Source organism: Cherax quadricarinatus, chromosome 86 (genome assembly GCF_038502225.1).
Source record: "Cherax quadricarinatus isolate ZL_2023a chromosome 86, ASM3850222v1, whole genome shotgun sequence".
Taxonomy (NCBI): Eukaryota; Metazoa; Arthropoda; class Malacostraca; order Decapoda; family Parastacidae; genus Cherax; species Cherax quadricarinatus.
This window is the reverse complement of record NC_091377.1, coordinates 17,503,312-17,524,959: the sequence shown is the minus strand read 5'-3', so window position 1 is coordinate 17,524,959 and position 21,648 is coordinate 17,503,312. Positions and strand designations below refer to the sequence as shown.

At 39.6% G+C, this 21,648-nt stretch overlaps 1 protein-coding gene across 3 annotated transcripts in view; it reads right to left on the bottom strand.

The window, feature by feature from the left end:
• The window catches only part of SecS (Sec synthetase), a 172,739-nt gene that overhangs the window by 70,395 nt on the left and 80,696 nt on the right, over nt 1-21,648 (bottom strand). For all 3 annotated transcript variants that reach the window (XM_070103690.1, XM_070103689.1, XM_053797580.2), the window contains exon 6: nt 8,828-8,991. In XM_070103690.1, coding sequence (XP_069959791.1) covers nt 8,828-8,991 — 164 coding nt within the window. The remainder of the gene's footprint in view (nt 1-8,827; nt 8,992-21,648) is intronic.

Here is a 21,648-nt window from a genome sequence, read left to right as displayed (position 1 = left end):
AGTTGTTGTTGATACTTCTGGGTGTCTGGAACGAGTTAATTGGATTTACATTATTTTTTATGGGAAATATTGATTCGAAAATCGTCTATTTTGATAATAGTCCCACTTCCAGGAACGGATTAAGGATGATAATTGAGGGACCACGGTATACGTTTGGACCGTTTATGGGTTAATTATTTGAACTACTCAATAAAGTGATCAGAAATCTGTAATTTGGCCAATTTCACACAACATTAAAAAATTGACAATTTAAAAATAGGGTCCAGAATAAACAATGTAGACAATCATGACACTAAAACATTTCCTCTGTTCATTAACCCTTTGACTGTTTCGGTCGTACATATACGTCTTACGCACCACTGTTTCTGACGTATTTATACGTGTAAATTCTAGCGGCTTCAAATCAAGCGGGAGAAAGCTGGTAGGCCTACATGAGAGAGAATGGGTCTGAGTGGTGGGTGTGCACCCTGTGAAAAAAATCTGGGACTCAGCGGTGCATTGTGGGAACACCATCTTGGTAGTCCATTTTCACCATGCCTTGCAGTAAGAAGTACCTCGCTCCTCGGCGGATTGGAGGTCTTTTGTTCCCAAGTGAAAGCTCTAACAGTGATGGAAGTGTCAGTGAAAGTGAATTCCATGGTTTTCAAGCGGGTGTGACTGAAAACAGTGCCCAGGATAACGTAATTAGTGATGAAAACCCAGATGACCCATGACCTTCCACCTCTGGTGCTGGGCCGGCTCGTTCACGTTCACCTGTACCAGGACGAAAGAGGAAACTATTTGCCCATGTACAAGACTCAGATGTGAGCAGTGAAAGTGATAGTGATAGTCATTTCAAAGCTATTGAAAGCAGTTCTAGTTGCGACAGTGAGGGTGAACATTCCCCAGTGAAGTGGCAGCATATACGACATAGCATGCGGTCTGGTAGTGTCAGATGCTGTTCCAAGGGGTTAGGAGTAAATCTTGGAGCACATCTCGTGGCCCTACACCACGACCAGATAGTGAAGATGACGATATTGTTACGATAGGTATGAATGATGTGAGTGAGGCAGCAGGTGGTGGTGGTGATAGTGATGGTGGCATGAATCATGTGGCACCAGCGGCGGGCCATGCTACTACCAATGCTGCTGACTGCACAACTACAACCAGCCTCACCCAACCCCACACTCCCACAACCTGCACAACCACAACCTGCACAACTGCAACCTGCACAACCACAATCACATTTCAATATCCAGAACCCACCAGCAGACCGCATCTGGGATTGGCAGGAAGGTGACGAGTTTGTTCCCAGTCCCCACGACTTTGATGAAACACAAAGTGGGATACGGCCATCGTATACACTTGGGAACAATGCTGCTGAACTGGAATGCTTTCAGTTACTCTTCGATGAACCCCTGATGGAAAGTATTGTCAGGGAAACCAACACATACTATGAGTACACCATGGCAAATACATTTCTCTCACCAAGATCACGGCTACATCAGTGGAAGGACACAACTGTGGCAGAGATGTACCTGTTTCTTGCCACAGTAATGCTTATGCCACATGTGCATAAGCACACTGTCACCACATACTGGTCAACAGAACGCCTGATTTCAACCCCAGGTTTTAGTGACATTATAGGTGTGAATCGTTTTTTGATACTGTTACGTATGTTACACTTTTCAGACAAAAAAAGGCCTGACAGAAGCGACAGGTTATATAAGATCAGAAATGTGTTTATGTACCTGCAACAAAAGTGTTGTGCCTCTGTATCTCGGTAAGTACCAATGGCAAATTTTTTTTTTTTATAGGTTTAAAACACTCAGTAAAATAACCCTAACATTTTGTTAAGAAATTTTTTTTTTCGAATATTTTGCAACATAGAATGACAGCTTCAGAAAGGGGCTTGCGACAGTCAAAGGGTTAATTACATTCCCAGGGCTCTCTTGTATTACGCTTGCTTTCCATTTTAAACTTTTATTCACACAAAAAGTAGATTTACTGTTATGCAGGCTACTGCTTTATTGTAATAATTATATAAATAATACTAGCACATTTGTGAACATGTATTACACCAACCAGTGGGATGTGTATTGAAAGTGACATAATTTGTGTCCTCTGGAATATCGGCAAAAATCGAACAATTTTGCTACTTTGAGCTCAATTTTGAGCTACTTCCAGTCCTGAAACCAATCAAAATCATCTCTCCTGTAATACATCTTCCAATTTATCAAATAATACCAAGAAACCAAGAATACAACCATAAAAACCATCTGAAAATACACTACAAAATCGCTATATTGAACCAAACACATGGTCACAGTTCTTTTTCCCATCATGCACTGCCAGTTTGGCTTCAGGAGAAACAGAAACACAAATGACACAATTATAAAAATGATGGAGCTACTTTACACAGCACTGGAAAAAATTAATATCCACTAGGGCTCTTTATCAACCTAAAGAAAGCTTTTGATACAGTAGACCACAACATCCTATTTCACAAACTTGATCATTATGGTATCAGAGGCTATGCACTAACAGACAGCAATATGTCTCTATTAAGGACACAACTTCCTCAACAAGACTTCTGGACACTGGCATTCCACAGGGAAGTGCTTTTGGCCCCTATTATTCCTTTTTTACATCAATGACCTTCCAAATAGTATAATGCAACAACTTAGACCTATTCTCCTTACTGACGACACAACTTTTGTCATCTCTCACACAAATCTTACATCACTCATCACCATTGTTAATGAAGAGCTCTTAAAAATTTCAACCTGGATGGTTACCAATAAACTTATACTTAACGTTACCAAAACCTTCTATATTATGTTTGAGAGCCGAGAAAATAATGTCCAATGAAACATTATGATTGACAATACAGTGGACCCTCGACCAACGATATTAATCCGTTCCTGAGAGCTCATCTTTAATTGAAATTATCGTTATTCGAGTTAATTTTTCCCACAAGAAATAATGGAAATCAAATTAATCCGTGCAAGACACCCAAAAGTATTGAAAATTTTTTTTTTACCACATGAAATATTAATTTTAATACACACAAACTGAAGAAGACATGTACAATTACATGACACTTACCTTTATTGAAGATCTGATGATGATTGATGGGATGGGAGGAGGGGAGACTGTGGATTGTGTTAGTGTTCAGAAGGGGAATCCCCTTCCATTAGGACTTGAGGTGTCAAGTCCTTTTCTGGGGTTACTTCCCTTCTTCTTTTAATGCCACTAGGACCAGCTTGAGAGTCACTGGACCTCTGTCGCACAACATATCTGTCCATAGAGGCCTGTACTTCCCATTCCTTTATGACATTCCTAAAGTGTTTCACAGTATTGTCAGTGTCACAATTAAACACTTGTTCAGGTTTCAATTCTTCACTATGTACTCCTTGAATTCCTGCACATATTTTTCAGCTGCTTTTTGGTCCGAACTGGCAGCCTCACCATGCCTTATCACACTATGTATGCCATTACGATTCTTAAATCTCTCAAACCAACCTTTGCTGGCCTTAAATTCACTCACATCACCACTAGTTGCAGGCATTTTTCTAATTAAATCCTCATGCAACTTCCTAGCCTTTTCACATACGATCGCTTGAGAGATGCTATCTCCTGCTATCTGTTTTTCGTTTATCCACACCAATAACAGTCTCTCAACATCTTCTATCACTTCCGATCTTAGTTTCAAAAACATAGTTGCACCTTTGGCAAGAACAGCTTCCCTGATTGCCGTTTTCTTGGCCACAATAGTAGTGTACAACCTGGCCAGCTCGGAGACACACACTCCACTTTCATACTTAGCAATGATCTCTTTCTTCATATCCATAGTAATTCTCACCCATTTTGCTGTATGGTTGGCACTAGAAGCTTTCTTGGGGCCCATGGTGACTTATTTTGCAGGTGCAATCACTAAAAACGCTGTGATAATATGAAATGTTCCGATTGTATGTTTGGATGGGACAGCGGTGGCTGGCTGGCTTGTAAACACTGGCTACAAGTGGACGCGTCTCAGGTGGAACGAATCGTGTTGGTCGAGTTTTTTAGCGCTAGTCGAGGCAAAATTTTTGCGTTAAAATGTATCACTAGTCGGATTTAACGTTAGACGATGCCATCGTTGGTCGAGGGTCCATTGTACTTGTATTGCTAAACATAACGAGGGAAAAATTTCTGAGGCTGCACCTTGACAGTAACCTGAAATTCAACACCCATATCCAACGCATAACAAAAAAGTATCAAAAACAGTTGGCATCCTTTCAAAAGTACATTATTATGTACCACAAACAGCACTACTTACATTATACTATTCACTGATCTACCCCTACCTCACCTATGCTATTTGTGCCTGGAGATCCATAACAGCAAATCACCTTAAGCCATTAACAGCTTAACCAAAAGCCACATTATGAATGATTACACAGTCCACTGTTAGACAACACACTCCCCCACTCTTCAAAGACCCAAATCTACTCACTATACAAAACATCCACTCTTACTACTGTACATCCTACACTAGGATGAGGTCAGTCCCTGAGGGATGACCACCTCAAATACTTTTTCTTCAAGGTTGATGGACTGATTGCATCATATGTATTTCACTACTGCACCAGCTGTCTCTGCATTTGACTGAAGAAGCCTGCTGTGCAGGCAAACTGTTTCAAAAAATATAGATACCTAACTGTTACACATGTGTCTTAATCACCAAGATATAAGAGCTATACACTTAACTTTCTAACAAGATATAAGAGCTATACACTTAACTTTCTAACAAGATATAAGAGCTATACACTTAACTTTCTAACAAGATATGAGAGTCATATACACTTAACTTTCTAACAAGATATAAGAGTCATATACTCAACTTTTCACAAAGCTACTACAGGAGGGCCCTGCTTTACAGCACTTTGCTTTTGAGCATTTTACTGATGCAGTGGTTTTCAATTACAGTGGACCCTCGGTTTACGATATTATTTCATTCCAGAAGTATGTTCAGGTGCCAGTACTGAACGAATTTGTTCCCATAAGGAATATTGTTAAGTAGATTAGTCCATTTCAGACCCCCAAACATACACATACAAACGCACTTACATAAATACACTTACATAATTGGTCGCATTGGGAGGTGATCGTAAAGCCGGGGTCCACTGTACTCCCATTCTTCATTTAATCAGACTTCCAACAATAAATATATTCACCACTCACTATAAGCTAACGATGAAAACATTTTAAGGTAAGTAATGTGTGTACTGTACTGTACAGTGGACCCTCAGTTAACGATATTAATCCATTCCAGAGAGCTTGTCCTTAACCAATTTAATCGTTATCCGAATTAATTTTCCCTATAAGAAATAATGGAAATCCAATTAATCCGTTTCAGACATCCAAAAGTATAAAACAAAATATTCTTTTTACATGAAATATGCATTTCCCTACACAGAAAACAATGATACATGAAGATATTTGGAAGACGGGAGGAGGGGAGAGGATGGAGGAGTTTACAATTGTTTTGGAAGGGAAATCCCACTCCATAAAGACTTCAGGTACCAAGTCCTTATCCTGGGTTACTTCCTTCCTTTGTTTTTTAATGCCACCAGGACCAGCTTGAGAGCCACTGGACCCCTGTTGCTCAAAAAAGTTTTCCAGAGAGGTCTGTTTCTGGCGTATGTTAGGAATTATGTTGGGAGGCACAAGATAGTCCTTTAATATGACACTAGTATCAGCTCTACAGCTTATTTATCTAGCACAATTCATCTAATATGACATAATAAACAATATTAATAACACAGAAACATGACACATACTCTAGAATGAATAAAATACAGTGGACCCCCGCATAACGATCACCTCCGAATGCGACCAATTATGTAAGTGTATTTATGTAAGTGCGTTTGTACGTGTATGTTTGGGGGTCTGAAATGGGCTAATCTACTTCACAATATTCCTTATGGGAACAAATTCGGTCAGTACTGGCACCTGAGCATACTTCTGGAGTGAAAAAATATCGTTAACCGGGGGTCCACTGTACATCATTATGTCACAAGTGTTGCTGTGTTGTTGTTGTTGGGTGTATAAAGGCCACTGAGAGCATAAGCCGTACATAGTGGTGGTGGAGAGGGCAGCAGAGGCGGTAGAGACAGTGGTGTTGTCAGTCGCCCTATATAACTCCAACAACATTGGAGGAGTTAGGTTTGTGCTCTCCTTTTTCTATCGATTAATTGCTTAATTACTTGCTACAGTTAATGCTACACTTTATCACTGGCTGCCACTATAGCCTTTATAGACTCCTGCTGTTTTAGTATCGTACATATTGCAGAATCACTGAAAAAGGCACATTCTCCCTTCTCTCTCAGCCCTTTACCAAAAGGCTGGCTGGCACTAGAAGCTTTCTTTGGGCCCATGGTGGCTTATTTAGCAGTTACAAGCACTAAAAACAATGGAATACAAAATGTATCACATGTACGCATGGAATCGTCCATAGTGGCTTGTAAACAATGGCACACTAGCCACACTGGAGTGGCCAGGCAGCGCAGGCCGCACGGACACAAATGTCCGTAACTGATGAATGTCCGTAACTGATGAATGTCCATAACCGAGTTTTTTATCGTTAGCCGAGCCAATATTTTGACGCAAAAATGTATCAGTATCCGATTTTATCGCCATCTGATGGCATCGTTAACTGAGAGTCCACTGTATATGCATTTTCTAGGCCTAGCTCTAATGCTCACTTAATAAATGATAGTATATTCATGTTATCTGGCTTTTATATGTATACGAAAGTAAAAAAAAAAAAGAGTGAGAGAGAGAGCTATGTTTCAATTTACAGGCATAGCCTGGAACCTAACCTGCTGTATAATTTGGGCCTGTCTGTATTAGAATGATTGACTACTTGCAGAGGCCACATGCTGCTAACCTCTGATTCATACTCTTCTCTCCTTGATTTACTTCTTACTTTTATACATTTTCAGTGTGGTATGTGTATTTAATTTTGTCTTTCTCTAGATGTAATTTAACTAACTTCTTTGGCTCAGTTACTAACTCTTCTTTCACCTGTACAGTCATGTACATAATTATTCAATCTTAACCTTCTTATTCATCTTGAGAATGTTAGACATTTCCTAAAAGACCATGTCGAGTAGCATGAAGGTTTTCATATTGTGATCACAACCTTCAAAGGAAGTTTCCATGGGGAACTAAAAGGGAATATGATATAAAATAAAAATGCATGCTAGTGGCTTTCTTTTGTGTCTATCATGGTTTTACTACATGTAACCTATATTATTTGTACTACACAAAGAAATAAAAATTGTGTTAACCCTTTCAGGGTCGACAGGCCCTCTCTGAGACTTCTTCTCAGGGTCACCCAAATTTCAAAAAAAAAAAAAAAAAATTTCTTATGAAAAGATAGAGAATCTTTTCCCGATCATAATGACACCAAAAGTATGAAATTTGATGGAAAACTTACAGAATTATGCTCTAGCGAAGTTAGAGGTCTCGACGATGTTTATGCATCGGCGATTTTGCCCACTTTAAGCTATATTTTTGCCCAATTCCAGTGTACTAGTCAACAAAAATCATGACTATTTCACTAGAACTCCATTTTTTCTATCGAATGAGTACAAGAAACCACTCATTTACCGATTTCAACTATCCAATAAAGTGGTCAGAATTTAGCAATTTTGCCAATTTCACACAAACTTCAAAAGATGCCAATTTCCGAATAGGGTCCAGAATAAACAAGAAAGACATTCCTGGCACTAAAATAACAAGTTCTCTGTTCGTTAGTCACATCCCCAGGCCCCTCTTATATTTCTTTGGCTTTCCACTTTGAATTTTTATTCTTACAAAAAATAGAAGATTTACTGTTATGCAGACTACTGCATTAGTGTAGAAATGGTATAAATAATATCAGCGCACTTGTGAAAGAATATTAGACTCACCAGTTGACGTGTATTGGATGCTTGGCATGATTTGCTTACTTTTGAACTTTGGTAAAAATCGAACATTTCTGCTACTTTGAGCTCAATTTCAAGGTACTTTTCATTGTAAAAAAAGTCAAAATCATCTCAATTTCTGTAATATGTTTTCCATTCTATAAAATGAGACCAGGAAAACTAGAATACAACCATAAATACCATACGAAAATACAGTGCAAATTCGCTATTTTAATCCAAAAACAGGGTCAAAGTTTTTTTTCCTCATTACGCACTGTGTGCTGCAGGATTTTTTATACTGCGCACACTGACCACATAGACCCATTCTTTTATATGTAGGCCTACCAGCTCTCTCTCACTAGATTTGGGGCGTAAGCCATACTAGTACGGCCGAAACCCTGAAAGGGTTAAACTGAATTTTAATGTATAGTTGAAAGATACAGGAAGGCCCTGTGTGTATGGCTCTTAGGATCCTAACCCCGTACGGTAAGTGAAAATTGCCAGCAGGTGGTACAGAGCAATTTTTTCATTATCGAGTGCGTCTAAAACATTTGATAACATGTTTACGTATTATATTTTAAGTGCTCAATACAGCTAGTCATAAAACAGATAAAAAAAAGTCAAATAAACACACAGTACATACAATACTTACCATAAAACATAGTACCAGTTGCACTTCCTCTACACAACTATTGTACAAAAATGGTGAAAACAATGGAAAAGTGGTAAAGCACAAAACATAACAAACAATGGCTTGATTGAAATCCAACAAAAACATGGACAACTGTATATGTGAGGCCCTCCTGTAAATTAATTCTTTTAACACTGAGGAAAGGGAGAAATATCAATTCTTGTAAAAATAACAAATACATGACATCCTGTGGAATGAGTACCTCTTCTAGATTATCAATGCAACGAGGAGCAAAACAGCTGGTTGTTGTCATCACAGCTGCTACAGACTCTGGGCCCAGGGAGGTGATCAGACGCTTTATCTCTGCTACATCTGTTCGGAGCTCATCACCCTCAAGGCGGTTCTCCACAACAACTGGTTCAAATCCTATAAGAGAGAAACAAATGATTTTAAAAAACATGTTGCAATAATAATATTTTTTAATTTCTTCTTTCTTCTTTCAACACACCGGCTGTATCCCACCGAGGTGGGGTGGCCCAAAAGGAAAAACGAAAGTTTCTCCTTTTACATTTAGTTATACAGGAGAAGGGGTTACTAGCCCCTTGCTCCTGGCATTTTAGTCGCCTCTTACAACACGCATGGATTTTTTTTTTTTCAACAAGTCGGCCGTCTCCCACCGAGGCAGGGTGACCCAAAAAAGAAAGAAAATCCCCAAAAAGAAAATACTTTCATCATCATTCAACACTTTCACCACACTCACACATTATCACTGCTTTTGCAGAGGTGCTCAGAATACAACAGTTTAGAAGCATATACGTATAAAGATACACAACATATCCCTCCAAACTGCCAATATCCCAAACCCCTCCTTTAAAGTGCAGGCATTGTACTTCCCATTTCCAGGACTCAAGTCCGACTATATGAAAATAACCGGTTTCCCTGAATCCCTTCACTAAATATTACCCTGGTCACACTCCAACAGATCGTCAGGTCCCAAGTATCATTCGCCTCCATTCACTCCTATCTAACACGCTCATGCACGCTTGCTGGAAGTCCAAGCCCCTCGCCCACAAAACCTCCTTTACCCCCTCTTTCCAACCCTTTCGAGGACGACCCCTATCCCTCTTTCCTTCCCCTATAGATTTATATGCTTTCCATGTCATTCTACTTTGATCCATTCTCTCTAAATGACCAAACCACCTCAACAACCCCTCTTCTGCCCTCTGACTAATGCTTTTATTAACTCCACACCTTCTCCTAATTTCCACACTCCAAATTTTCTGCATAACATTTACACCACACATTGCCCTTAGACAGGACATCTCCACTGCCTCCAACCATCTCCTCGCTGCTGCATTTACCACCCAAGCTTCACATCCATATAAGAGTGTTGGTACTACTATACTTTCATACATTCCCTTCTTTGCCTCCATAGATAACGTTTTTTGACTCCACATATACCTCAACGCACCACTCACCTTTTTTCCCTCATCAATTCTATGATTAACCTCATCCTTCATAAATCCATCCGCCGACACGTCAACTCCCAAGTATCTGAAAACATTCACTTCTTCCATACTCCTCCTCCCCAATTTGATATCCAATTTTTCTTTATCTAAATCATTTGATACCCTCATCACCTTACTCTTTTCTATGTTCACTTTCAACTTTCTACCTTTACACACATTCTCAAACTCATCCACTAACCTTTGCAATTTTTCTTTAGAATCTCCCATAAGCACAGTATCATCAGCAAAAAGTAACTGTGTCAATTCCCATTTTGAATTTGATTTCCCATAATTTAATCCCACCCCTCTCCCGAACACCCTAGCATTTACTTCTTTTACAACCCCATCTATAAATATATTAAACAACAATGGTGACATTACACATCCCTGTCTAAGACCTACTTTTACCAGGAAGTATTCTCCCTCTCTTCTACACACCCTAACCTGAGCCTCACTATCCTCATAAAAGCTCTTTACAGCATTTAGTAACTTACCACCTATTCCATATACAGTGGACCCCCGCATAACGATCACCTCCGAATGCGACCAATTATGTAAGTGTATTTATGTAAGTGTGTTTGTACGTGTATGTTTGGGGGTCTAAAATGGACTAATCTACTTCACAATATTCCTTATGGGAACAAATTCGGTCAGTACTGGCACCTGAACATACTTAAATAAATAACAAAAAGGCACAATGTGACTTTGTCAATGGTCCAAGTCGGACCGAAACGTCGTCGTAAGCTTCTCTCTTTTATGTGCGGGTTATTTGTGTACCTGAACATACTTCTGGAGTGAAAAAATATCGTTAACCGGGGGTCCACTGTACTTGCAACATCTGCCACATTGCTCCTCTATCCACTCTATCATATGCCTTTTCTAAATCCATAAATGCAATAAAAACTTCCCTACCTTTATCTAAATACTGTTCACATATATGCTTCAATGTAAACACTTGACCTACACATCCCCTACCCACTCTGAAGCCTCCCTGCTCATCCGCAATCCTACATTCTGTCTTACCTCTAATTCTTTCAATTATAACCCTACCGTATACTTTTCCTGGTATACTCAGTAAACTTATTCCTCTATAATTTTTACAATCTCTTTTGTCCCCTTTCCCTTTATATAAAGGGACTATACATGCTCTCTGCCAATCCCTAGGTACCTTCCCCTCTTTCATACATTTATTAAACAAAAGTACCAACCACTCCAACACTATATCACCCCCTGCTTTTAACATTTCTGTCATGATCCCATCAGTTCCAGCTGCTTTACCCCCTTTCATTCTACGTAATGCCTCACGTACCTCCACCACACTTACATTCTGCTCTTCTTCACTCCTAAAAGATGGTATACCTCTCTGGCCAGTGCATGAAATTACCACCTCCCTTTCTTCCTCAACATTTAAAAGTTCCTCAAAATATTCTCGCCATCTACCTAATACCTCCCTCTCTCCATCTAACTCCCCTACTCTGTTTTTAACTGACAAATCCATACTTTCCCTAGGCTTTCTTAACTTGTTTAACTCACTCCAAAATTTTTTCTTTTCATTAAAATTTCTTGACAGTGCCTCTCCCACTCTTTCATCTGCTCTCCTTTTGCACTCTCTCACCACTCTCTTCACCTTTCTTTTACTCTCCATATACTCTGCTCTTCTTATAACACTTCTGCTTTGTAAAAACCTCTCGTAAGCTACCTTTTTCTCTTTTATCACACCCTTTACTTCATCATTCCACCAGTCACTCCTCTTTCCTCCTGCCCCCACCCTCCTGTAACCACAAACTTCTGCCCCACATTCTAATACTGCATTTTTAAAACTATTCCAACCCTCTTCAACCCCCCCACTACTCATCTTTGCACTAGCCCACCTTTCTGCCAATAGTCGTTTATATCTTGCCCGAACTTCCTCCTCCCTTAGTTTATACACTTTCACCTCCCTCTTACTTGTTGTTGCCACCTTCCTCTTTTCCCATCTACCTCTTACTCTAACTGTAGCTACAACTAAATAATGATCCGATATATCAGTTGCCCCTCTATAAACATGTACATCCTGGAGCCTACCCATCAACCTTTTATCCACCAATACATAATCTAACAAACTACTTTCATTATGTGCTACATCATACCTTGTATATTTATTTATCCTCTTTTTCATAAAATATGTATTACTTATTACCAAATTTCTTTCTACACATAGCTCAATTAAAGGCTCCACATTTACATTTACCCCTGGCACCCCAAATTTACCTACTACTCCCTCCATAACATTTTTACCCACTTTAGCATTGAAATCCCCAACCACCATTACTCTCACACTTGATTTAAAACTCCCCATGCATTCACTCAACATTTCCCAGAATCTCTCTCTCTCCTCTACACTTCTCTCTTCTCCAGGTGCATACACGCTTACTATAACACACTTTTCACATCCAATCTTTATTTTACTCCACATAATCCTTGAATTTATACATTTGTAGTCCCTCTTTTCCTGCCATAGCTTATCCTTCAACATTATTTTTAATTTATCTCATTAATTAGACAGTGTTATGTGGACACCAGCAGAGTTTTGGCTAAATTGTGAACACTGGCAGAGTTCTGGCTAAAGTGTGGACACCAGCAGAGTTCTGGCTAAAGTGTGAACACCAGCAGAGTTCTGGCTAAAGTATGGACACCAGCAGAGTTCTGGCTAAAGTGTGAACACCAGCAGAGTTCTGGCTAAAGTGTGGACACCAGCAGAGTTCTGGCTAGAGTGTGGACACCAGCAGAGTTCTGGCTAAAGTGTGGACACCAGCAGAGTTCTGGCTAAAGTGTGAACACCAGCAGAGTTCTGGCTAAAGTGTGAACACCAGCAGAGTTCTGGCTAAAGTGTGGACACCAGCAGAGTTCTGGCTAAGTGTGGACACCAGCAGAGTTCTGGCTAAAGTGTGGACACCAGCAGAATTCTGGCTAAAGTGTGAACACCAGCAGAGTTCTAGCTAAAGTGTGAATACATATAGTCTGTCTCTGTTGTCTGTGTCTGGTACATGTACAGTCTCTGTCCCCAGTGTGTGGTACATGTATAGTGTGTCTACCTTCTTCATGTCTACCCACTCCTCCCTCCTCCTCACTTCCAAAACACCCTCCACCATTATGCCATTTAAGACAAGCAAGCAGGCACTTTCAATATTTCCATACGAGTCCTCAACATGTAGAACTCAATGTCCTCTTCATTCTCCTAAGAATGTAGTTCATCCACAGACTCCAGGAGGCAGTTAATCCTGTTCGGAGTGTGTGATTCTTGGTGTGACAATGCCCTATTCATGTGTGTAGGGCAATGCCCTACACACATGAATTTTTTTTTCACACAGAACTGCACACACCAACGGTACAAACCCCTTTTCTCTAATGTAGGCCTAACCAGGCCAATCACAACCATTTTGGAAACTCCAGCACTTATGTGTAAATTTACATCAATGGCAGTTTTCCAGATGGCTTAAATTTGTGTCAGGAAATTTAACCCTTTGACTGTTCCAGGCCCCTTTCTGAAACTGTCATTCTATGTCAATAAATTTTTGTAAAAAAAAAAAAAAAAAAAAAAAAAAAATTTCTTATAAAATAATAGAGAATCTTTTCCCAATGGTAATGACACCAAAAGTACGAAATTTAATCGAAAACTCACGGAATTACGCTCCCACGAAGTTAGCAGTCTCGGCGACATATACGCATCGGCAATTTCGCCAATTTTGAGCCTTGTTTTTAGCCAATTCCAGTGTTGCAGTTGACCAAACTCATAGCTATTTCTTCAGAACTCCATTTTTTTCTATCAGTTGAGTATAAGAAACCGCCCATTTACTGATTTGAACTACCCAATATGGTGGTCAGAAATTGGCAATTTGGCCAATTTCATGCAAATTAAAAAAGATGCCAATTTCAAAATAGGGTCCAGAATAAACAATGTAGACATTCTTGGCACTAAAATAACATATCCTCTGTTCATTAGTCACATCTTTAGGCCCCTCTTATATTACTATTGCTTTCTATTTTGATTTTTTATTCATACAAAAAAATACAAAATTTACTGTTATGCAGACTACTGCATTATTGTAAAAATGGTATAAATAATATCAGTGCACTAGTGAAAGAATATTAGACTCCACAGTTGAAGAGTATTGGACGTGTGATGTGATTTGCTTACTCCTGAACACTGGTAAAAATCGAACATTTCCACTACTACTTTGAGCTCAATTTCAAGGTCGTTTTCATTGTGAAACTAATCAAAATCATCTCTATTTCTGTAATATGTTTTCCATTTTATCACGTGAGACCATGAAAACGAGAATACAATGATAAATTCTATATGAAAATACACCTCAAAGTCGGTGTTTTAATCCAAAAAAACGGTCAGTTTTTTCTCCCATTACATACTGCATGCTGCAGGATTTTTTTATGTGGTGCACACTGACCACACAGACCCATTCTCTCACATGTGGGCCTACAAGCTTTCTCCCGCTTGATTTGAAGCCGCTAGAATTTATGCATATAAATACGTCAGAAGCAGTTGCGCTTAAGACGCATATGTACGACTGAAACAGTCAAAGGGTTAAGTGTTAACCCTTTCAGGGTTGGTGCTGTACTAGTACGGCTTGCGCGCCAGGGTTGGTGCTGTACTAATACGCATAAATTCTAGCGGCTTCAAATTAAGCGGGAAACAGCTGGTAGGCCTAGATGTGAGAGAATGAGTCTGCGTGGCTGGTGTGCGTGGTAGAAAAAAATTGTGGGACCCAGTGGCGCATTGTGGGAATGCCATTTTAGTAGACCTTGTTCACCATGCCTCGCGGTAAGAAGCTCGTCACTCCTCGGTGGATTGGGACACTTTTGTTCCCCAGTGACAGTTCTAATACAGATGGAAGTGCCAGTGAAGAGGAGTTTCAAGGTTTTGGTGAGGTTGTGACCGAAACTAATGACCATAATACCAGTAATAGTGAGGAAAACCCAGACGACCCTCAGCCTTCCACCTCTGCTGCTGGGCCGTCTTGTTCACGTTCAGTTGTACCAGAATCAAAGAGGAAACTCCTATTTTCCCAAATCCCGGACTCAGATGTGAGCATTGGTGATGATAGTGATAGTGAATATGAACTACAAGCTCTTGAAAACAGTTCCAGCAGTGATAGTGAAGTGGAATATTCTCCAGTGAAGCGTCAGTATATACGACGATTTATGCACTCTGGTAGTGTGCCATATGCTATTCCAAGGGGAAGGAGTACATCTCGGAGTACATCCCGTGGCTGTATAACAGGAACAGACAGTGAAAATGAAGATGATATTGTTGCAATTGGGATGGAAAATGCATGGTGGTGGTAGTGGTGGTGCCGGCCGTGAGGCACCAGCAGTGAGCCATGCTGCCACCCACGCTGCTGCCTCAGCTGATCTACAACAAAGGCCACCATCCCCCACCCACCCACCACACCAGCCTCCACAACCACAACCTCCACAACCACAACCACAACCACCTGTCAATATCCAGTACCCACAAGCAGATCGCACCTGGGATTGGCAGGAAGCTGCCAATTTTGTTCCCAATCCCCATCACTCTGATGAAAGTCAAAGTGGAATACGGCCATCTTGTACACTTGGGAACAATGCCAGTGAACTGGAATGTTTTGAGTTATTCTTTGACGAACCCCTGATGGAAATTATTGTCAGGGAAAGCAACAGATACTACGAGTACACCATGGCAAACACAATACTTCCACGAAACTCATGCCTACACCAGTGGAAGGAGACAACTGTGGCTGAGATGTATCTTTTGTTTGCCACAATAATGCTTATGCCACATGTGTATAAGCACAGTGTGAAATCATACTGGTCAACAGACCGCCTGATTGCATCCCCAGGTTTCAGTGATATAATAAGAGTGAATCGATTTGTGCTACTATTACATATGCTTCACTTCTCAGACAAAACCAGGCCTGACAGAAACGACAGGTTATATAAGATTAGGAATGTGTTCATGTATCTGAAACAAAAATTCAATATGTATGTATTTTTAACCCTTCAGGAAGCTTGTTATTGATGAGTCTTTGATTCTGTTCAAAGGAAGACTCTCATTCAAGCAATACATACCAAGCAAGGGAAATGCTTTGGTATAAAATTGTTTGTGCTTTGTGATTGTTACAGTGGTCTTGTACTGGATGTAATTGTGTACACTGGAAGTAATACATTGTGAGATACCAGGAAGTTACTGGGTATCTCCATTGATGTGGTTAGAACAATGATGGGACCATATCTTGGTAAGGGACATATTTTATATACTGACAACTGGTACACAAGCCCCTTACTCAGTGATTTTTTGCGAGTGAACATGACAGATGTGTGTGGCACTGTGCGTGCAAATCGTAAACATATGCCCAGGGTCGACGCTGGCACTCGTAGAGGTGAGGTGCAGGCCTTTGCTGCCAATGACATCATGGCATTTCGGTGGCATGACAAACGAGATGTCACACTGTTGTCATCAATTCACCCTAATGAAATGGCAGACATTGGCAGGCAGCATAGAGAAAGCAATGAACCCATTCTAAAACCTGCAGCTATGATTGACTACACGCTATGCATTCAGTGGACAAATGTGACATGCAGATTGGGTTTGCTGATTGTGTTCGCAAGAGTTGTAAGTGGTACACAAAACTCTTTTTCCATATTCTGGACATTTCCATGCTCAATGCTTATAATATATATAAGATGAGGACCAGAAATAACCACCATATGGCAAATTTTGTTTGTCTGTCATCAGACAAATAATAATCAAGTACCAAGGAACAGCAGCTGCAATAGAAAACCGCCCACGAAATTATCAACAACTAACTTCTCATCTGAAGCATGGTGATCACTTCCTTACAAAACTACCTGCTACTGCTTTCAAGAAAAAGGCTCAGAAGAGGTGTTACGTCTGTGCACATACAAAAAAACGCCCACAACAACGCAGAGACACTCGTTTTATGTGTGAGGAGTGTAAAACACCATTGTGCATGACACCATGTTTCAAAGACTTCCACAGGCTGCAGAACTTCTAAAAACATGTCCTGTGACTGCATATGTGTATATAAAATATTGAAAAATAGTAATAAACAACATTTTGTATTGTTCGTTTGTGTAAATATGTTTTGTAAACAAAACAGTGACAATAGTGTTTATGCAGTTATTGTGTAGTATAGAAAAAGAAATACGTAACTTACAAAATAGTGCTCATATTGGTCTCACAGGCTATAAAAGTTACTTGGAAAAAAAAAATAAAAAAAATAATAGAAAATAGTACCTAAAAAATAAATAAAGTAATACTAGGTGACCGGCAGTCGGCGATGTTACCGTATGCCAATCATTTTCTGTCAACTTCATGCCTCCATATCTCGGTAAGTATCGATGGTAAAAATTTTTTGTTTAGCCTATAAAATTTAGAAAAAAAAAAAAAACTATCTTTTCATGAGAAATTTTGTTCAAAGGTAGACTGTCGTTCAAGCAGTATATACCGAGCAAGAGGAAATGCTTTGGTATAAAACTGTTTGTACTCAGTGATTGTGACAGTGGTCTGGTATTGGATATTACTGTATACAGGGGAAGTAAAACATTGAAAGATACCAGGATGTTATTGGGTATCTCAGGTGAAGTAGTGAAAAATATGATGGCACCTTATCTTGGCAAGGGGGCATATATTATATACTGATAACTGGTACACAAGCCCTTTACTCAGTGATTTCTTGTGAGTGAACATGACAGATGTGTGTGGCACAGTCGTAATGCTCAGGTTCAATGCAGGTGTTTACTGCCAATGACATCATGGCATTATGGTGGCATGACAAACGAGATGTCACATTGTTGACAAGCATTCACCCTAACAAAATGCAAGACAGTGGCAAAGTTGATAAATGACTAATGAATGTATTTAAAAACCAGTGTCAGTGATTGACTATACACAAAACATGCATTTGGTTGACAAATGTGACATGCAAATAGGCTTTGTTGATTGTGTTCGTAAGAGTTATAAGTGGTACATGAAACTTTTCTTCCATCTCATGGACATTTCAATGCTCAATGCATATAATATGTACCAAATAAAGACCGGCAACAGGTCACCGAATGGTGAATTTGTCTGTTGTCAGACAACTCACAATGAAGTACCAGGTAACAACACCTGCTATACAAAACCGTCCTTGAACTCCTCAGGATATACCCAAGCGTTTGAGTAGGGAAGGTGATCACTTCATAATACAGCTTCCTGCAACTAAGAAGAAATTTGCTCAGAAGAGATGTGTTGTCTGTACACAAACAAAACGACAGCAACAAAGACGCAGAGACACTCGCTTTATGTGCGAGGAATGTAAGGTACCTCTGTGCACGTTACCTTGTTTCAAGGACTTCCACAGGCTGCAGCAGTTCTAAAAACATGTCCAGTGACTGTACATATGTAAATATATAATAGAACATTAGTATTATACAACATTTGTACATGTTTATTGTAGTAAACAAAAGTGGTAAACAATATTATAATAACTTTAGTGCAGTTATTGTGTTCAATACAGTGAGTGTATATACTGTATATACATTATATACAGTATTGGTGTCACAGGCCACAAATGTTACTAGAAAAACAAACAAAATAAAAAAGAAAAGAAAAAAGTATAAAAAGCGTAAAATAAAGAAATGCGATTGTGTGGAAATTGCTGATGTTGCTGCCACCCAGCCATTTTGGGTCAACTTCTCGCCTCTGTATCTCGGTAAGTACTGATCAGAATTTTTTTTTGTTTTATTACCTTCACAAAAATATAATCTTTAATTCTGTAAGAAATTTTTGTTTTGTTTTCAAAATTTCTTGGACACTGGGGCACCCCTTCAGATTTTGCCTTTGGACCCTGAAAGGGTTAAAAACCACTTAAGTCTAGACAGGATAAGAGTGATTATCTTTATAATATTTTATTATTTTATCTTAATACTAGTGCGAGGTAGTCAAAGTTGAAAGTTTATAGGAATAATAATCTTGATGTTGCATATAATAAATAACAATATTACAAGTAATGGTGCAAACAGTACCATTTTAAGTATGAACAGATGTTTTAATAGACTAGAGGTCATATAACATTTGGGAGAGTTGCTTCAAACTGGTTATTCATATGAGTAAAGGAGGATGTAAAAGTATTAATAGAAGATACATAGCTTCTGCAATTACATATTTTATTTTTATTAACACATTGGCCATTTCCCATCAAGGTAGGGTGACTCGAAAAAGAAAAACTTTCATCATTATTCACTCCATCACTGTCTCGCCAGAGGTGCACTTACACTACAGTTATAAAACTGCAACACTAACAGCCCTCCTTCATAAATAACAAAAAAGGCACAATACCGTGACTGGAACGATACACAAATAACCTGCACATAAAAGAGAGAAGCTTACAACGACGTTTCGGTCCGACTTGGACCATTGACAAAGTCACACTGGTCCAAGTCGGACCGAAACGTCGTCGTAAGCTTCTCTCTTTTATGTGCGGGTTATTTGTGTACCCCTCCTTCAGAGTGCTGGCACTGTGCTTCCCATCGGTAGGAATCAAGTCCAGCCTGCCAGTTTCCCTGAATACCTTCATAAATGTTACCTTGCTTACACTCCAACAGCACGTCAAGTCCTAAAAACCATTTGTCTTCATTTTCTCCTATCTAACACGCTCATGCACGCTTCCTGGAAGTCCAAGCCCGTTGCACACAAAACCTCCTTTACCCCCTCCCTCCAACCTTTCCTAGGTTGACCCTTATCCCGCATTCCCTCCACTACAGATTCATACGCTCTCAAAGTCATTTTATTTCATTCCATCCTCTCTACATATCCAAACCACACATTGCCTTCAGACACATCACCACTGCCTCCAGCCTTCTTGTTGCAACATTCACCACCCATACCTCACACCCATACAAGAGTGTTGGTATAACTATACTCTCATACATTTCCCCTTTGCTTTCATGGACAAAGTTCTTTGTTTCCACTGACTCCTCAGTGCACCACTCACCTTTTTCCCCTCACTGATTCTATGATTCATCTCATCTTTCATAGACCCATCTGCTGACATGTCCACTCACAGATATCTGAATACATTCACCTCCTCCATACTCTCTCCCTCCAATCTGATATCCAATCTTCCATTACCTAAATTTTCGGTTATTCTCATCACCTTACTCTTTCCTACATTCACTTTTAATTTTCTTCTTTTACACACCCTACCAAACTCATCAACCAACCTCTGCAACTTCTCTTCAGAATTTCCCAAAAGCACAGTGTCATCAACAAAGAGCAACTGTGATAACTCCCACTTTGTGTTAGATTCTTAATCTTTAAACCCCACACCTCTTGCCAACACTCGAGCATTCACTTCTCTTACAACTCCATCTATAAATATATTGAACAACCGTGGTGACATCACACATCCCTGTCTAAGACCTACTTTTACTGGGAAATAATCTCCCTCTCGCCTGCATACTCTAACCTGAGCCTCACTATCCTCGTAAAGACTCTTCACTGCTTTCAATAACCTACCTCCTATTCCATACATTTGCAACATATCCACCCTATCATATGCCTTTTCCAAATCCATAAATGCCACAAAAACCTCTTTACCCTTTTCTAAATACTATTCACCTATATCTTTCATTGCAAACACTTGGTCTACACACCCCCTACCCTTCCTAAAGCCGCCTTGTTCATTTGCTATCCTGCTCTCCGTCTTACTCTTAATTCTTTTAATAATAACTCTACCATACACTTTATCAGGTATACTAAACAGACATATTCCCCTATAATTTTTACACTCTCTTTTGTCCCCGTTGCCTTTATACAAGGGAACTATGCATGCTCTCTGCCAATGCCTAGGTACCTTACCCTCTTCCATACATATATTAAATAAAAGCACTAACCACTCCCCACCTGCTTTTAACATTTCTATCTTTATCCCATCAATCCCTGCTGCTTTACCCCCTTTCATTCTACCCACTGCCCCATGCACTCCCCTCACACTTGCAACTGGTTCTTCCTCACTCCTATGTTATTCCTCCTTGCCCTATACATGAAATCACAGCTGCCCTATCTTCATCAACATTTAACAATTCCTCAAAATATTCCCTCCATCTTCCCGATACCTCTAACTCTCCATTTAATAACTCTCCTCTCCTATTTTTAACTAACAAATCCATTCATCCCCTAGGCATTCTCAACTTATTAATCTCACTTCAAAACTTTTTCTTATTTTCAACAAAATTTGTTGATAACATCTCACCCACTCTCTCATTTGCTCTCTTTTTATACCACTCTCTCATCCTCTCTTTTTCTTTCCATATACTCCTCCCTCCTTGCATTACTTCTACTTTGTAAAAACCTCTCATATGCTAACTTTTTCTCTCTTACTACTGTCTTTACATCATCATTATTCCACCAATCACTCTTCTTCCCTCCCGCACCCACTTTCCTGTAACCACAAACTTTCTGCTGAACACTAACACTATATTCTTAAACTTACCCCATACATCTTCTACCCCACTGCCTATGCCGTGGACCCTCGGG